At 42.4% G+C, this 20,564-nt stretch overlaps 1 protein-coding gene across 1 annotated transcript in view; it reads right to left on the minus strand.

The window, feature by feature from the left end:
• Window positions 1–20,199, minus strand: part of LOC130097403 (phospholipid scramblase 1-like) — a 55,380-nt gene extending 35,181 nt beyond the window's left edge. The window contains exons 1-2 of the mRNA XM_056264236.1: window positions 20,169–20,199; window positions 19,971–20,054 (exon numbers count right to left, since the gene is read on the minus strand). Coding sequence (XP_056120211.1) covers window positions 19,971–20,054; window positions 20,169–20,184 — 100 coding nt within the window. The 5' untranslated portion in view covers window positions 20,185–20,199. The remainder of the gene's footprint in view (window positions 1–19,970; window positions 20,055–20,168) is intronic.
• Window positions 20,200–20,564: the final 365 nt, after the last annotated feature.

A 20,564-nucleotide genomic window follows, 5' to 3' on the forward strand; every position in this document is an offset into this window, starting at 1 on the left:
TCTAGGGTTTACAGAGAATGGTCCGAAAAAGAAAAAACATCCAGTGAGCGGCAGTTCTGTGGGCGGAAATGCCTTGTTGATGCCAGAGGTCAGAGGAGAATGGCCAGACTGGTTCGAGCTGATAGAAGGGCAACAGTGACTGAAATAACCACTCGTTACAACCGAGGTATGCAGCAAAGCATTTGTGAAGCCACAACACGCACAACCTTGAGGCGGATGGGCTACAACAGCAGAAGACTCCACCGGGTACCACTCATCTCCACTACAAATAGGAAAAAGAGGCTACAATTTGCAAGAGCTCACCAAAATTGAACAGTTGAAGACTGGAAAAATGTTGCCTGGTCTGATGAGTCTCGATTTCTGTTGAGACATTCAGATGTTAGAGTCAGAATTTGGCGTAAACAGAATGAGAACATGGAACCATCATGCCTTGTTACCACTGTGCAGGCTGGTGGTGGTGGTGTAATGGTGTGGGGGATGTTTTCCTGGCACACTTTAGGCCCCTTAGTGCCAATTGGGCATCGTTTAAATGCCACGGCCTACCTGAGCATTGTTTCTGACCATGTCCATCCCTTTATGGCCACCATGTACCCATCCTCTGATGGCTACTTCCACCATGTCACAAAGCTCTAATCATTTCAAATTGGTTTCTTGAACATGACAATGAGTTCACTGTACTAAAATGGCCTCCACAGTCACCAGATCTCAACCCAATAGAGCATCTTTGGGATGTGGTGGAACGGGAGATTCGCATCATGGATGTGCAGCCGACAAATCTGCGGCAAATGTGTGATGCCATCATGTCAATATGGACCAAACTCCCTGAGGAATGCTTCCAGCACCTTGTTGAATCTATGCCACGAAGAATTGAGGCAGTTCTGAAGGCAAAAGGGGGTCCAACCCGTTACTAGCATGGGGTACCTAATAAAGTGGCCGGTGAGTGTATATATATATATATATATATATATAAATATTATAATCGTTCTGTCTCTCTCTCTCATATAAATCTCTCTGTGCGCTCTGTAATACTCCGATCCGTTCGCTAGATGTCTCCTTCTCCACTCGACGCTGTTTGCGTCATATCACTTACTATAATCCCACCCCTTGCAAGGCTACAGAGTCCTCTGATTAGCTAGAATACGTCGTGGTAACCTTCCTCTGATTGGGTAATAAAAATATTCCTCCCAGCGGCAATTTTTTCATTGGTCTTTGCGCGTGGAATATTCCTAACAACATCGATTTCATTGGCCTTATACGCAGTGGTATTGCACAACAAGGAAGTGTGTATACCATATATCACTGTTTTCAGCGGAATCTGAGGAAGACGGCAAAAAAGACCGCACCTTTCTATCATTAATAGTTTTTAAGATAATTACACATTTGTAAAAGTATGTCATTTTGGGCGGTACCGCCCAATCCGTCCCCAGAGGGTTAAGCACATAAGAGACAGGCAGCCAAAAGAGCCCACTCAAGTCTTGCAGGAAACTCCTGTGTAGACGTTAACAAACACATTCTCGGCTATACGACCTAGTCTAAACCACTCGCTGAGGAGGGGCGTGGTGACTCAGCCATCCAATGGCACCTCATTAAAATCCTGTTGTGCAGAAAACACATCCGGTGCGAAAGAAAGGGGTTTTCAAGGTTATAGAATCTAGCAAAAGTATTCTGCGAAGACCAACCCTGCTGCTAAGCAAATTTTCTGAATAGACATGCCCTTTAAACAAGGCCAAGATGAAGCCAAACTCCTAGTGGAGTGGATGCGACCACTTATAGGACAGTCTGCCTCTTAAGAAGCATAAGCCAAGTGGATGGCTTCCACTATCTTTCCACTACTTTCTTAGCACCCTCATAGCAGACGAATAGCTGCTCCAACAAGCCAAAGGAGCTAGTTCTGTCCACATAAGCACGCAGCGCACGAACGGGGCACAATGGGCGTTTACGCGACCCTCCCTCCGTGGCTGGGTCGGGAGAGTCAAATGCTTGAAGTGTTATAACCTGTGCTCTAGAGCGCTTTGTGTGTATACACTCCAAAAGCCAGTCTGAAATGACTCGAACTCTTTTTAGAGGCTTGTAGAACGCAATTTCTACTTTTACTTTGTGAGCTCGTCGTGGACTTCCGGAAAAAAACGCGCTGCTCGCTGACGAGGGGCTTGATAGCGCCCCGGCAGGAACCATTCGTCTAACCGGCTGTGTGTGGGCTTCAGGGGCAGCCCAATCCAGTCCAAGCTCTTCAACAGCTTTGGAAAGGACGCAGAGAAACTCTACGTCAATCCCAGCTCTTGCGTCGGTTGGCTCTCTAAGCAGCGAGGGGGCGGGGTCATCTACCGAGCCCGACCAATCCTCGCGTCAAGAGGCCGCCAACGACATGCTGTCGTCATGAAGATCCTCGTCAGATCCTATGAATGAGACCATACCACTCGCGCTGGCAGAGGGGCGTTGGTCTGGGCGGGAAAACAGCACAGGTGAAACCTCTCTATGTGGAGAGAACGAGGCACGCGGGACATGGGGCCGGTGTGAGCTCGCTCAACTCCGAGGGTTCAACCCCTTTGCCCCGCTGTTTTTTCCTCCAAGGTTCCTGGAAGGAAGAAAACGAGAGAAAAAGAAAAAAAAGCGATCTTTCTTTTTTCTTTTTAAAAAGAAACGAGACGCACTCTCTTTGCTTGTCTTTAACGTGCAGGGGCTCACTACACGAGCCACAGTGGTGGCGTGACATTTGCATCAATCTCGTAATTTGCTCTTTTAGACTCGCCGGATGGCGGCAGGGGATCGCTGAAACAGCTACTTGCAGGCGAAGAGCGGCTCGCGAACAGTACGTGTGCGGGATCGGCAAAGAGCTGATGTCGGCGCGCTGATTCGGCTGGTTCCCTTGCTTTGCTGGTCAACAGCGAGAAGGATTGAAGAGTATCAGCGAAGAGAAGTGTCGTCGCTGAAGGAAAATTAATCTGATTGTCCCATGCCAGATCCCCTGCTTTTATAGCCAGATGCCACGCCCATATGATGGCGTGCTCTGGCGTGCTTCCCTGCCATAGGCTCGTGCAGCTCCGCTGCCTTGCCATTGGTTCGTTTTATTACTCTGCACGAACCAATGGCCGTGCAGTTTCACTGCGTGATTAAAAAGGCTTCAGAATTCGGAGAAAAATTACTCAGTACGAGTAAAGTATCGAAAGGGAACTGCTGTATATATACCTCCTGATGTTAATTGAGTTGACTGGATGAGGTCATACCATGACAATTAGATTAATTATCTGAACGTGCTTTTCCCAAACCTTTTTAATAAAACATCATATAAAAAAGCATCATGTTCTGCTAACACAAAGCATTTCCCTCAAATAAGTGTGTGGGGAAAATCTTTCTTCACAAACAAGCATTTCTGCTTTATCATTGAACATCAAACTGGTCAATTTTAATATAAATGTTTTTGATGATATTAACTCATATTAACATTAACTGGATATGAAAAGCATCATGTTCAGCTCACAATCAATCAGCATTTCCCTCAAATAAGTGTGTGGGGGGTAAATCTTTCACAAACAAAAGCATTTCTGCCTCATCATTGAGCATTAAAGAAAGGCACTTTAAAGATTAAGTGACATGGCACCTGACGCACAGAAGCCAGTGGCACACGTCGCTATGCTCTGTGGCACATTTACATTTATTCATTTAGCAGACGCTTTTATCCAAAGCGACTTACAAATGAGAAAAAATGGAAGCAGTTAAACTAACAGTAGGACAACAATATGCAAGTGCTATGACCCTTCTCAGTTTAATCTAACGCAGTACATGTAATTTTATATATATATATATATATATATATATATATATATATATATATATATATATATATATATATATATATATATATACATAATAGAATAGAAGAGAAAGTGTTAGTATTACTGGATCAAGTGCTGCCGAAAAAGATGCGTCTTCAGCCGTTTCTTGAAAATGGCTACGGACTCAGCAGCTCTGGTTGAGTTGGGCAGATCATTCCACCAGCAGGGAATGATCTGCCCAACTCAACCAGAGCTGCTGACAATGCTGCTGAAATGCTTACACATCCGGTCTTCATTGGCATGTGCCAGGGAATAGTGTCACTGACATTGTTGTGAAACACTGACACTGACACTGAACATGTTACCGTATGTTGTGACACCTCCAGTAGTGACTGACAGATGAGTTGAGCAGCTTTACTGACATAAATAAATAACCTCTGGTATTACAAAGCATTCAGTGGCACATGCCACTCAAATACAGATGTGCCACAAACTGACAATATGTTTTAATTAGGGGTGTAACGATACACGTATTCGTATTGAACCGTTTGGTACGAGGCTTTCGGTTCGGTTTTCGGTACGCATTTTTAAACCGAACGGTTCGTTGGACCATTTTTCCTGCCGACCAAAATTTCGTTATTTCAAATGCAGGCGCGTCGCGCGTGATAAGCGCGCTCATAATGTAAGAGACGCTGGCGTGACCACAACATTGCCCAACATCAAATGGCAAATGTAATGTAAGCGGAACGAAACTGAGCTACTCGTTATTGTGTGGTTGACGGACCGTTTATCAGTTTGGACCAATGCAGCGCGAGCCGATCTTAATCAAGAGCACTGTTACTACACAGTGAAATCCAGTAAAGAAAATTTTTTAATTCGCCACTGAAGTAATACCATCGCTGCGAGATCTAGTTCATTCACATTTCTCCGTTATTAACGGATCAAACAGCGCTGACGTGGAAACCAGGAAGAAACATTGTGCCATGAATGAACTATTCATTGTCCACAGATCAGCAACATTCACCATGGATTTACAGTAGTAACACTACTAACTATAACCATGGAAGTTTGGCAGGAATAGTAGGCTATAATGCTTTCAAGTAACATCACGTCGGTTTTATTTTGACATTATGGATACAATTGCTGCCCTCAAATGTTAATCTGAACTAAAATAAACCAATTTGTTTATAACTACTACAATATTACATTTCATTTTGTCCAAGGAGCTGTTTTGTTTTATATGCTCCTAAGAAAAGTTAAGTATAGCTCCATCATTGCTCAAAGTAAAAAAATATCATACTTTATGGTGTTAGTTTTAATAAAAATATAATTAAAAAAATTAAATCAAGGAAATTTCTCTGGCATTTCTTTCTTTTTGCTGTATCGAAAACGTACCGAACCGTGACACAAGTGTATCTTATCGAACCGAACCGTGATTTTTGTGAACCGTTACACCCCTAGTTTTAATATATATACAGTATATATATACACTCACCTAAAGGATTATTAGGAACTCCATACTAATACTGTGTTTGACCCCCTTCCGCCTTCAGAACTGCCTTAATTCTACATGGCATTGATTCAACAAGGTGCTGAAAGCATTCTTTAGAAATGTTGGCCCATATTGATAGGATAGCATCTTGCAGTTGATGGAGATTTGTGGGATGCACATTCAGGGCATGAAGCTCCCGTTCCACCACATGCCAAAGATGCTCTATTGGGTTGAGATCTGGTGACTGTGGGGGCCATTTTAGTACAGTGAACTCATTGTCATGTTCAAGAAACCAATTTGAAATGATTCGAGGTTTGTGTCATGGTGCATTATCCTGCTGGAAGTAGCCATCAGTAGTCCATGGTGGCCATAAAGGGATGGACATGGTCAGAAAGGTGCCACTAAGGTGGACATCGCACGACCCACTGACCACGCGGTGACCTTCATCGCACAAAGAGCTAGGTCCGTTGCAGTACGAAGTTCCTGGAGAACTTGTGGATCATGCACCCTCGTGCAAGTGGAGTTAGGGCACAGTTGCATAGCAATGGCCTGCTCCACTGGCGGGATACGCGTGTATCCCTTAGCTGCCCCGCCATCAAGGGTGGTGAGGGAAGAGGAGCCACTGAGATGGTTTCTGGCAGTAAAAGGTGCCGTCCACGTCACCGTGAGCTTCTCGAGCACTTCCGGGAAGAAAGGCACTGGGGTGGGTTGCTGAGAACCAGCATGCGCCACCCCGAGATACCAATCATCCAGCCTTGAGGGCTTGGGACACGGTGGAGGGTACCACACAAGCCCGATCCTGTTGGCGGCCCGGGAAAGCATGGCCATCATCTCCGGGTCCGATTCGGGTACCGCTGGCACAACCGAAGGAGGTAGCAGAGCCGAGTCGTCATCTGCGGAGAAGTCTGACCTACCCTCCGATGCAGCAATCGACATCTGATCGTCGCAGGGAGCACCAAAGGAAATGACTGGTACACACCTCGAGGATGGTCCAGCACGTTCCGTTGGTGGCTCAACTGGCTGCGGAGCGTGAGAGGGATGAGGGTTCCTAGATGGTTGGTTCCCCGAAGGAAGCGCGCTCACCGCAATCCTCAGGTCACCCGCGTCACTGCCCGAAGCAACCCTCTGGGGAGGATTGGATCGAGGCAGAGGCACAGGGACTCCGCCCCTTTGCAGGAACGAGAGTCTCAACCGCAGATCCGCGATGGTCATCTTTCCACAATGGCACATGACTCATCCACAAAAGCTGCCTCAGCGTGTTTGAGGCCCAGACACACGAGGCAGCGATCGTTACCATCCCGTGACCCCAGGTAACGACCGCATCCAGAAACACAGATAGAAAGTCATCTTTAAAAAGACGCGTTCTATCTGTGTAAGCTCTTTTAGGGACTGCTCTAACTGGTGCTGAAGCACGCAGGGGAACAGTCACTGTGAACACAGACAGGAATTTGCACCTGTCTGTGCGCTGTCTCTCTCTCTCGCTGGCAGGTCTTACCAGCTGTAAAAACAGCTTTTGAGCGCTCTGAATGGCACACCTTACCAGCTGTTATAACAGCTTTTTTGTTTGCTCAGTTTAACTGGAACGAAAATTAAAAAAAGACAGAAGGAAAGAGAGAAGAAAGATCGTTCGCGCTGCCGTGCTGTAACACCCGCACCAAATGGAGAGGTCCAAGAAAGGCTTGTTGGTTTCACAGTCTGTTTTAATTGTAGAAGCATCGAAGTGCTTGGCTCCGAAGCAAAAAAGCTGAAGTGCAATCGCACCTGCTGCTCATTATATACCCGTGCTGCGAGGCTGAGCAGCTGATGCAAATGATTGCACGCATTGGCTTGTTTAGTTTCACTCGAAGTAGATTGGCCTCTCTAGCGAGATTCCTATTCGTCGGTCACAATGTACGTCAAAGTGACCGACTGATAGGGAACTCATTTTTGTGGTAATCAACGTGCTGCAAGAGCTGTTGATTGAGTTTAACTTGTATTAAACCTGGAATATTTCTTAAGTTTACTTAGAATCAAGAAAGCATAGTTCATGGATGAAAACTTTTTGGTTAACTAATAATTGTAATTACACCCCTGTCAGTTATATGCCTATAATTTAAATCAAAAGATGCAACTGATTCGCCCACCTCTGTCTGCAGGGCCGGCGCTAGCCATTTGGGTGCCCTAAGCACAAATGCTTGGTGGTGCCCCCCCACTCCCAACCACCCACTCACTCACCCACCCAAGGAATAACAAGCATTCAGAATTTCTTAGTTAGGTTCTCTTTACTTCCAAAATAACTGCTGCAAATAAATCATTTTACATTTACAATGGCACCAAATATGAAAATAAATAATATAAAGGTTAAAATTATAAATACCAAAAACCACCACAATTACTAAAAACACAGATTTGGAACATGAATGATATATGTGTGTACTGTGTATAATTATTTTGTATATATATATAAATACACATTTGCATGTATGTGTTTAAGAAATGTTTGTTATTTATATATAAAATATTTAAATTTATATATAATACAGTATATACATGCAAATATTTCTTAAATATATACATGCATATGTGTGTGTATTTATATATACAAAATAATTATACGCACACATATATCATGTAGACACAAACTTTTATTTTGGATGCGATTAATATTTTCCCAGCCCTAATAATTTGACAACTCTGTGAATATGAAAATATACAAACACTGAGATTGTGTGTTTTTTTCTTTCTAATTGCAGTTTCACCAACAGATGTCGCCCTTGGGCCTTGGCCTATAAACCTCTTGAAAATTATCCGCATAGAACAACAACGAAAAAACGTATCTAAGCGGTCTTCCTTTTCTTCTCAAACAAACTAACTGCATCTTAAACAGCCCAAGTTTCAAAATTCGAGAAACCCCCGGACCCCCGTTAAAATAAAAGATTAAACATGCAGGGCTAAAAAAGCCCCGGATCATTTGCACTACTAGCGACGCTAGAGGGCTGCATTGGGATTGAGTCCCGCCGGGTCCCGCGGGACCCAACGCAAATCTCGCGGGAGCGGGCGGTTTGAACTTTGCTGCGGGCGGGAATGGGCGGACAAATAAAACCCCTGCGGGATTGGGAGGTAGCCTAACGACATGATGGAGATGTCAATGATGTGGAAAAGAACCTTAAACGAGGTATTTACAGTACAAAACCTGAGCAAGGCAAGTCTGACATTTACTATTCATCTTCCTGATCAGTGCGTCAGAATACATGCAGGCCAGGGAAACGAAACCAACAACCCCATGAATCTCTTTAACAATAGCAATACAAATACGCGTTTTTTTCCTGCGGGACAGGAGAAGACACAAAGTCAGTGCATCTCTATTATTGTGCGGGAATACATTCTCCGAGTTTTGCGGGTGCGGGCGGGAGTGGACATACATATTGCGGGAGCGGGCGGGAGTGTAACACATACGTTGCGGGAGCGGGCGGTAATGGTCAAAAATTCGGCGGGCGCGGGCGGGAGCGGGATGAAGAAAACAGTCCCGCGCAGGACTCTAAGCGACGCCCCCCTGGACATGCATACACGACGCAAGGGCGCCCGCGCTACAAAACTAACATTTTTATTTAAAACATTGTCTTACCTGCAAGCGACGCGCGAGTATCATCCCGCTGTCTCTTCTTTTTCCTTTTTTCCGCCCCCGACTCTTGATGCCTTTTTCGAGGCCATGTCTGAGGTCGGTGTCTGCCAAATTTGACATTGATTGAGGCATAATCGAACAGACCACTGGGAGGTGGGGAAGGGGGGGCACCAGAGGGAGACTGGCACAGGAGATACACCTTTTTCTCGACTAATTTGGTCTAGGCCTATATTACTTTTGTATTGCTTTTGTATATTAACATGCTTTAGACATATTTTATTTGTTATTTATACTAGTAACCTATTGTGATGATTTTTCACGACCCAGATTTTTTGGTGCCCCCCCCAAGCACACGGTGCCCTACGCGCAGTGCGTGATGTGCGTGTGCGGAGCGCCGGCCCTGTCTGTCTGTGAGCACTATAGGATACAAATTGAAGATCCTAATGATGAGACCCAGCATATTAAATGACTGCACCAACTTGGTGCTTTATTAATTAGCTTCAAGGGACTAAATGCTTACAGTGTACAGAGGTTGAGTAAGTGTTTAACGCCACTGAACAACAGTGGATTGTGGCTGTACTGTATGTAAACGGTGGTGAGTTGTGGGTGGAGCTGCATGAGGTGAGGCCTTTGGCTGCTGTCATAGACACATCAGAGGACAACATCAATCAAGCCCTTTCATTAGAGGCTGTCTAGGTCTCTCTGCGCCTCCATCAGCAGATGAGTCCTCCATTATTGATCAAACCAAATACATCCAGAAGCCCAGCTACCACTATTTCTCCCAGTTTGTAAGTTTACAAGCCTTCTCCAGAGCAAGAGGTTTTCTTCCTCAAAGACGCAGAATCGACTTACATTGGTGTACACTGGACTAAAAAAATAAATGACAAAAGAATCAGCTCCAATAGACAAAAAAAGAATATATGGTTGAAAAATACATATACTGTTGAAACTGACTTGCATTTCAAGTGCATTAGTGCAAATGAATATTTAGTTTGTTTTTACAAACTGAGGGATGAGTCAGATTAATCGAATGTTAACTGATAGAATTTCAGAGACATCAGAAATTAACTATCGTTCACAAAACAAGAAATAAAGTCACCCTGTAAGATTTTGCAATATGGTGCAATCTGCTAATACAGAAACCTCCCCGTGGTGCAGCCTGGGAAACGCTGACTGGTACAATCTGATATTCCTATCTGATATTACCATCACCAGTAGGCCAATATCTGTATACCTACCCGAGCAATCTAACAGATGACGATGCCAAAGCGCAACAGATACTCGCCCCCCTCAATATTGAAGGTTTTTCCTGATGCAAGGCAGACATGCTAGCAACAGCGGTCAGATGCTTCGACATAGTGTGCATGCAGGAAACCCACATCAGCCCTACACAACACCAACCAGCCATCCCTTGAATGAAGCTGGTGGCCGAGATCCGACACAGACAGTATGGGTCAGCTGTAGTCAGCAGACCAAACCTTGCGATCGAAGAGGTCTGCACCCACATCACCGAAGGGCAAATGGAAACCATCACAGTTGCCCTCCTGAACGTCTCTGTCACATCAGTGTATAAACCCCCCCAAAGTCCGTTCCTCTACTCTGAACTGCCAGACAGATGCAAGAGGAAATACCAAATCAGCATTGAGGACTTCAATGCCCATAGCACATGGTGGGGTTATGAAGCGAACAATCAAGACGGAGATGAAGTCGAAACCTGGCTCGAGTCGAAACACCTGACTCTGATCCACGACGCAAAACAGCCAAAATCTTTTCACAGCACCAGATGGAAACGAGGATATAACCCAGATATCGTGTGTGTGAGCAGTGAACTAACAACGAGAGTTGTGTGAAAGAGGTCCTAGACCCTATCCCCCACACGCAACACCGGCCAATCACCATAACCATCCGATCCGTTCTCCAAGCAACAACCGTCCCCTTCCGCAGAAGGTTCAATCTGCATAAGGCAGACTGGCTGCCGTTCCAACAGGAGATTGAAAACTCCATCTCCAGCATTCCATCACACCCCAACAACTACAGCATGTTTAAAGACCTGTTGAAAAGGTCAGCCAGGCGACATATACCAAGAGGATGCCAGACTGAGTACATCTCCGGGCTGTCGGAAACATCTAGTGACCTATTGAAAGCCTACCACGGGGCATACCATAAGGACCCCTTATCCCCCACCACCATGGAACTCTGAGAGATCCTGCTGAACAAAGTCGGGGAAGATCGAAGGAAAGCCTGGAAGGAGCTGTTAGAAAACACCAATATGACCAACAACAGCAGTAAGGCATCGGCCACATTCCGCCGCCTTGGCGAAGACCATACCACACCGCCCACACTTACAACAGTCACAGCAAACTCAGTTGCAGCACAGCTGGTGGCAAACGGTCGCAGCCAAAACCGGCGCAGACCCACAGGAGAATACCGCCGGACAGCGGTACTGGACCACCCACAACCAGCCAGAGCACTCACCAAGCCTTTCGATCCACAAGAACTTGAAGCTGCAATGAGCATGCTGAAACCTGGGAAAGCAGCAGGAATCGATGATGTACTGGCGGAAATGATACAGTACCTGGTACCTAAAGCAAAGACTTGGCTCCTAGAAATGCTGAACTCATGCATGGCAGAGAAAATATTCCCACCGTTATGGAGAAAGGCCAAGACTGTTGCAATTCTCAAACCTGGAAAGGATCCATCATCCCCAATTTCCCTCCTCTGCATCACCTACAAGTTCTACGAGAGCCTATTACTCCAATGCCTTATGCCACTTATAGAATCTAAGCTTATTAAAGATCAAGCTGGTTTCCGTCCTGGCCACTCCTGTACTGGACAGCTACTGAACCTTACCCAACACATTGAGGACGGTTTTGAGTGCAAACTCATCACCGGAGCAGCTTTCATAGACCTCACTGCTGTCTACGATACTGTCCAGCACCGCATCATGACTAGGAAACTTTTTGACATGACTGGTGACCTCGACCTCTGTCAAATCATCAAAAGCCTCCTCAACAACAGGCGCTTCTTTGCACAACTAAATGACATGAAGAGCAAATAGAAAGCCCAAAAGAATGGCCTACCACAAGGCAGCGTACTGGCCCCCCTTCTCTTCAACATATACACTAATGACCAATCACTTCAATTACAATGCCACGGTTTTATTTATGCAGACAATCTCTGCATCACCACCCAACAGGAGAACTTCCAGAAGATTGAGCCTGTCATGGAAAGTGCCCTCCAAGAGATTACAACCTACTACAATAACAACCACCTGAAACCCAACCCATCAAAAACCCAACTATGCAGCTTCCACCTTAAAAATCGAGATGCGAAAAAAGAACTGAGCATCTCATGGAATGGATACAAACTCTCCAACCACCCTCACCCCGTGTACCTGGGAGTCACACTCGACAGGACACTCTCTTTCAAAACTCACCTTCAGAACACCAAAGATCAACACTTGTAATAACATTCTGCGCAAACTGGTAAATTCAAAATGGGGCCCCGATCCACCAACCATCCATGCAACTGCCCTAGCCCTGTGCTTCCCCACAGCCGAATACGCGTGCTCAAGCTGGAGCCGCTCCCACCATACCAAACTGATTGACACAGCCCTCAAAGACACCTGCCGCATTATCACGGGGTGTATAAAGATAATGCCAGTCCTGTGCCTCTACGCCCTAGCTGGCTTTTTTTTTTTTTTGAAAAATCAAAGAGATAAACAGATTTATTTTTACAGCCATCTTTTATCAAATTTACCAGGGGTGCCAATAATTCTGACCACAACTGTAGTCGCAAATACAAGAAATAGTCACATCACAAGATACAGTCACATTTTTAGATATGAAATCAAGCATTGTGAGATATAAAGTTGCAAATACAAGAAATAGTCACTTCTTATCTTGGCTATTTATACGTCTTAAGAACAGAATAATATTTTACCGTTTACTGCATACAGCACAGTGTGCACTGTAACTGATGATATTTGCAATAGTGTAGAGGGGAAAGTTTAGGATGACATGCTCCGGTCTTCAAAAGGTTTAGAGTAATGCAGGCAGACAGGAATAATTCATTTAACTTATTTTATTGTCAATAAATTTCAGTCCTCTCAGTGTGTCTGTTTTGGATCTTATATTATGTGATATAGAACACATTATGCAATGAAATACATTGCACACAGCAAAATGCTATGCTGTGGTATCCAGTTATTATTTCAGAAATAAATATGAGTAAAAAACAGGTTTCAGGTTCATTCGCCACATTGAAAAAAAGAAAGTCACGTGCATTGCATTATGGGATACGGTTTCCCACACAGTGTACTCTTGTTGTATACTCACATTTTGGCACATTTGGGGTATTCTATGCATGCAGAAATGTTGCATACAGTGAACAGCATATACACTGCACAAACAGTACAATTAAAATGTAGCGTACTATTATGAACATAGTACATTTATCTAAAACTAAAAGGTGAATTTCAAAAGGGGACCTTCTCATTTTTCATTTCTAAAGCTGTCCTTAGTTGCAACTCTGAAAATAATTTATTTTAGTGAAAAGTCTACATATGAACATCTATTTTTCAGGATAAGACTAAGGACTTTTTTAAGGATCATTTGATTCCTCATGGAGTGTAAATGAAGTGTTGTTGCTGAGCAACGTTAAAACTTGAATAACAGGAAAGCAAAGGTAAAAAAGTGAAAGTGGTATTCATTATCTAATGCCTCCTTAACTTCTAAGAAGGCATAATGAGGAATTGAAGAGCACTTTGGGGAAAAGGCAGTAGGTGCTAAAAGAAATGTTATTTTGAATAATGAGAATAATTACACAGTTACAGTATATTTATTATATGCTTATTTCAACTACTTTTTACAATATAAGATGTTTGAATGTAAAATGCACTACCAGTGATCAGTAATAAATAGATGGTAAAAAGTGGTAGCCTGCAATTACCTTAAATAGCTACTTCTACCTGATTAAGTGATGTTAAATATTATTTTTGACATTATTAGTTAATTTAGATATTACCCCTTTTCCACTGTAAAATAGATGAAATTTTGTCTTCAACAAAAAAAAGAGCAATGACCAAAAAACTGACTAAAAAACAAAAACAAAGAGCAAAAATTTTCATTAATTTTTCTTGCTACAAGTGTGTTTATATTGTGTAAAAATGCCTTAAAGTTTTAAAGGAAGTTAATTGTTTAGCAAAAGCTTCCATAGAGCAGGTACTTGATGCTGAAAACATTATAGAAAAGGGAATTGCTGTCACCTAGTGGTGACTCAAGAACATTAATACAACACTATATAATATAATGTGCATAGTAATGTGTAAAATATAATTGTAAGCTAAGTCATCCACATTTGCATCCATGTTCAGAATAAGGAGTTCAAATTGCAACCTGAAATATTAATTGAAAGACAATAGTTAGAATCACGTGTTGACAAATCATGCTGTGGACATTTTCAAAATACTCCCATATGCAATATAAGTGTACTTACATGACATCAAGAAAACTATCATTTATTTACTGTGTTCAAAGAACATGAAGTCCTACAAGAGAAGAACAATATCAGATTATTCACTATGCTGAAACACACAGAGCCTATAGAGGAAGTTTAAAAAACTGGTCTAACAAGAAACATGGTGATGTGCAATAATGCCTTATTTTAGCTTACTATGAGAAAACATGCTCCAAAAAGAACAGCTTTAATCTTCACATCCAGATCCATAGGAAAGGAGATTCCAAAATTTTCTGCGTCAGTGAAAGCTTCTCTCATCATACCGCTCCACTGTTTAGAGATTCTGCCCACCTTTGTTGACTCATCCATTGACAAAACCTATTTAGATGCAAATAAATAACTATTTATGATCATGCAAAATGGTGCAAGAACATGACAACTCAAAAGATCAAACTATCGTCAATATGTCGGTCTTATATGGTCCATACATCAAAGTTCACATCAGAGCAGCATTTGCAGGCGCAGAACGGCCCCACGATCTTCAGAATTGCTTCTCTTTTCTCATTCTGTATGGTAAACTTGGGAATAAATGGATGCCAATTCTGGATCACGTATCCAATCGGGTTGCCTGGTGGAGACTGGATTTCAAGCTATGAGGCAGACAAAAGACACATCAGCAGCGATTGGAGCAGTTTAGGCATAACTATACTTAATTATTCACAACTAATAGGTGGCGTTTAAGCTGTTAATTCAATCACAGACATGACAATTGATGGTGGCATTGCTGTGTACCCATCATGCAACACATCAGTCCTGCAATAGTCAAGGTGATTTGAAAATTTAACATAACTTCCTTGGTAAGTAGTACCACATGGTATTTTACAACTCAACCTAAACTAACCTTTCCTAGTCATAAAAAGTTTGATTTATCTGAAAGGTTGATTTATCACAAGAATAAAATAAAATTTTACAATATATTAAAATAGAAAGTTATTTTCAATTCTAATAATATTTGACAATATTGCTGTTTCCACTTTTTTTATATATATAAATATAGCCTTGGTGAGCATAAGAGACTTAACTTACAAAATCTTGCCGACCCAAACTTTTGAACTGTTACATTGTAAAAGGGTTTTATCTAAAACATTTTTTTTTTCTACAGGAAATAGCACAATGATACTAGTTCATGAATCACTGCTTCTGTGGCTTGAACCTACATTCTTTCACCAACCGTCTTTAACCACTAAACCTGACATTCAAATCAAAGGCTTTGAAACCTGAATAAACTAATTACTTAATGAACATAAATGTGTTTTACCTCTTGCAGGCAACAGGGGCAGCAGCAGCTAGCACACTTCAAAGGGCGTGTGAGCGTTATCACTTCCTGTCCCAAGTTATCCTGAATATGGATGACGAATGAGCGCAATGGCCCACAGAACTGTCTGTTACAGCAGTCGTTTTCCTCAGCCGCATAGAACACCTGTTGCCCCATGCTGTTCTGCACCATGTACTTATTATTGGTCTCCCAGCCCAATATAACTGTGATATAAATCAATAACACAATAAAAACAAAATTATAAAATAAAGACCTGTGTATGTCAATTTGAGTTCACTGCATTAACTGACCCATCTGTAAGCCCCGCCTTAAAATGGTTACTACCAATCCTACCTCGGCATCTGTTGCCATATGCGATATTATTAGACAAACTTTTTTCGAATAGAATTCTATGGAAGTCCTGTGTGTTTGGATAGTTTAATATTACAGAATACTGTAATAATAATACAGATTCATATTACAGAAGTTTTATAAGCAAAAATAATATAAAACATTGTGACTGGGCCTTTTATCACCGTCTATAAAATAAAATGAATAAATACATTTAAATTATAAATAAAAAATATGTACATTTTCTGAAGAAAATGTGAGTGGTGCTTGCCATGGCAATACTCAGCACTGTGGTTGCTAGGAAGTAGCTAGGGTGTTTCTAGGCAGTTGCTAGAGGGTTCTGGTTGGTTGCTAGGGCGTTGCTATGTGCCTGATAGGCAATTGCTAGGGTGTTGCTAGGCAGCTGATAAGGTGTTCTAGGTGGTTGATAGGGCATTTTTAAGCATTGCTATGGTGTTCTGGGTTGTTGTCAGGGTGTTGCTTGGTAGTTGCTATTGTGTTTTGAGTATTTACTAGGGCACTGCTATGTGGTTGCAACGATATGGCCATACGGTTGCTAGGGTGCTGTAAATTGTTGCTAGGGTGTGACTAGAGAGTTTCCAGGGAGATTTTTAAAGACTATTTGCCATTCTGAATCCAAAAACAAAAAACAAACCAACACTGTGATTCTACAATGTTCTAGTGCTGAGATATGGCTGGCTCATTTAACTATACGGTTGCTAGGGTGCTCTAAATCAGTGTTTCTCAACTGATGGGTCGCAAAACTGGTCTGAGCGCGTTAACTAAAAAGTGGATTGCAGCTTGATGACCATGGGAAAATGTGGGTCCCATGGCCAAACCAGTTGAGAACCACTGCTCTAAATGGTTGTCAGGGTATTTAAAAACTACTTGAGATGTTTAAAACTACATGCCAGTCTGATTCCAAACATCCCTCCCCCTTATCTATATGATGTTCTAATTCAAAGATATCCTTCTCATCTTTTTTTAGTGGAAGTCTGAGGTGGTTGCTAGGGTGCTGTAACTGGTTGCTAGGGCATGGCTATAAAGTTCTCATGTCACTACTTCTTGGCTACTTGACAGGCCAAGTCAATATTCTCGGAAAACATTCATTTTACTTTAAATCATATTGTTCATTTAAAATTTCCAGTGTATCCCTATGAGATGTTGTGTAAAGCTTATATGATCAAGCAAAAGTAATCAAGGGGGTGGGGCTTATAGAAAGGTAATATGCCTTACATTTAAACACATTCAAAATATTCAAAGTAATATCATTGGAAAAACTACAACAAACATCACAATATTACCTTCAGCTAGCTCAACTTTCTGCTTTACAAGAAGTTGATCAATCTGTGTTGTAAAAAGGGAATAAATGTTGAAATCCATCTTTTACATTTACATTAAAAAGGGAATAAATGTTGAAAACCATCTTTTACATTTACATTAACATGTCAAAGCCACAAAACTAACGCAAGCTATGTCACCACTTCCTGAGAAGCAGTGGCGGCTGGTGGGTTTTAACATTTTAAATGGTGGGGCACACAATTTTAGCGGTTGGATTTTTAACTTCTTTAAAATGGCTTTTTTTTTGCTCACTTAACTTTCATATATTTTAGATTCAGGTCTTTTATTGTTTTAATACTGATGATTTTGGCATACAGCTCATGAAAACCCCAAATTCCTGTCTCAAAAAATTAGCATATCATGAAAAGGGTCTCTAAACGAGCTATTAACCAAATCATCTGAATCAACTAATTAACTCTAAACACCTCCAAAAGATTCCTGAGGCTTTTAAAAACTCCCAGCCTGTTTCATTACTCAAAACCGCAATCATGGGTAAGACTGCCGACCTGACTGCTGTCCAGAAGGCCATCATTGACACCCTCAAGCAAGAGGGTAAGACAAAAAGAAATTTCTGAACAAATAGGCTGTTCCCAGAGTGCTGTATCAAGGCACCTCAGTGGGAAGTCTGTGGGAAGGAAAAAGTGTGGCAAAAAACGCTGCACAACGAGAAGAGGTGACCGGACCCTGAGGAAGATTGTGGAGAAGGACCGATTCCAGACCTTGGGGGACCTGCGGAAGCAGTGGACTGAGTCTGGAGTAGAAACATCCAGAGCCACCGTGCACAGGCGTGTGCAGGAAATGGGCTACAGGTGCCGCATTCCCCAGGTCAAGCCACTTTTGAACCAGAAACAGCGGCAGAAGCGTCTGACCTGGGCTACAGAGAAGCAGCACTGGACTGTTGCTCAGTTTTGCATGTCATTCGGAAATCAAGGTGCCAGAGTCTGGAGGAAGACTGGGGAGAAGGAAATGCCAAAATGCCTGAAGTCCAGTGTCCAGTACCCACAGTCAGTGATGGTCTGGGGTGCCATGTCAGCTGCTGGTGTTGCTGCACTGTGTTTTATCAAGGGCAGGGTCAATGCAGCTAGCTATCAGGAGATTTTGGAGCACTTCATGCTTCCATCTGCTGAAAAGCTTTATGGAGATGAATATTTCATTTTTCAGCACGACCTGGCACCTGCTCACAGTGCCAAAACCACTGGTAAATGGTTTACTGACCATGGTATTACTGTGCTCAATTGGCCTGCCAGCTCTCCTGACCTGAACCCTATAGAGAATCTGTGGGATATTGTGAAGAGAAAGTTGAGAGACGCAAGACCCAACACTCTGGATGAGCTTAAGGCCGCTATCGAAGCATCCTGGGCCTCCATAACACCTCAGCAGTGCCACAGGCTGATTGCCTCCATGCCACGCCCCATTGAAGCAGTCATTTCTGCAAAAGGATTCCCGACCAAGTATTGACTATTGAGTGCATAACTGAACATAATTATTTGAAGGTTGACTTTTTTTTTTTGTATTAAAAACACTTCTTTTATTGGTTGGATGAAATATGCTAATTTTTTGAGACAGGAATTTTGGGTTTTCATGAGCTCTATGCCAAAATCATCAGTATTAAAACAATAAAAGACCTGAAATATTTCAGTTGGTGTGCAAGGAATCTAAAATATATGAAAGTTTCATTTTTATCATTACATTATGGAAAATAATGAACTTTATCACAATATGCTAATTTTTTGAGAAGGACCTGTATATACCTAAATATTTATAGAAAACGACACAGACATCAAGACAAAATAAACACCTAGTCCTAGCCTATCACTTGAAGCAAAAATCCATCCTTCTGTCTTTTTAAATGCAGTGTTAAAAGAGCACGGTTGTTTAGTGAATCTGATTGCTGCAGCCTATGTCCAACTTAGGCATGGGGTCTTTTTTATTTTTAATTTAGCTGTTGTTTGAATGGTAGTTTAGTAAATTTGTTTGCAATCAAATATTCAATATCCCTACTCTCCATATTTATATCAGCGGTACCAGTTCAAACTAATATCACGTAATTTACGTCTTGTCGATGATTGGTTGATATACCAAGGGAGGCTAGCCTCCTCTCCCATGTTACTTTTCTCAACACTCCTAATCGCTGAAAGTGAAATACTCGATGGTGATTGGCTAATTTTTTTATACCAACGGAGGCACAAGTCTCCGGCTATGGATTTGCCTCCTCGTCCCTTTCTCTATCCCCTCAGACTTGCGTTTCACAGATTCGGCGCATTCTGGGAAAAAGCACGCGGTGGTTACACTTACAGAGGTGAAGTTACAAACACAAAAAAGAAATACACATTCTGAGACACAAAATTTTGGGTAGGCTGTGCCTTCCTTGTTTCCCCTGACGAGCCGCCACTGCTGAGAAGAGATCTCATGCAAGAAAAAAAACAGTGTCTTCAGTGTCGTACAGAGCGGTTCATACGCAGCAGTGAAGCTCTACCTGGGTCAGGTACTCCAGTCCTGGTGGACAGCCTTCAGGTCTCTGTGGAACCGGCATCATAGGCACTTGACCTTGCGAAAGAAAGAACATGACTTCTTAAACATCAGGATCTGAAAAAGTGAGATACAATTTTGAAAAATTGTATTTTCCATAGATTCCCTTACCGTGGCCTGGTATGGCTGGTCCCTGGCTATAAGGAGGGGCGGAATTAATTGCATTTTTCTGTGGTTGGAGGTCAATGGGGTAACCTATTTTAAAGAGTATCAAAGAGCAGGATGTTTCTTTGAGTTATGTACTGTATAACAGCAATTTAACACAATGCTGTCAGGATCAGGTCACTGATAAGGTTTTGACACACTTACCATTATTTGTTGCCATGGCACCTGCAAATGACTCTCTGGAAACCAGAAAAGCAAGTTATGCAAATATTTTCCTGTATGTTTTTTCCATGCATTGTAAGGAATGGAATTTCAGCAGCCTAACAGAGTTTTTAATAGCCAATAAATTTGCAAAACAGGAGGGCATTAATATACACCGTTTAGGCTGAGAACACCAGGAATTACCCGGGAAGTTACTCACTTTATTTTATTTATAAAGCACTTTACAACTGCACCTGCAGACCAAAGTTTTGTACAATCAGCAGCATAAAAACAAACGCATAAAAACAACATGCAACATACTAATACAGATACTAGCCCAACCTCTCAAAAGCTAAAGACAAGAAATAATTTAACACAAGCTTTTAATACATTTAATTT

Source organism: Rhinichthys klamathensis, unplaced genomic scaffold (genome assembly GCF_029890125.1).
Source record: "Rhinichthys klamathensis goyatoka isolate OS25496 unplaced genomic scaffold, OSU_Roscu_1.1 h1tg000011l_1, whole genome shotgun sequence".
Taxonomy (NCBI): domain Eukaryota; kingdom Metazoa; phylum Chordata; class Actinopteri; order Cypriniformes; family Leuciscidae; genus Rhinichthys; species Rhinichthys klamathensis.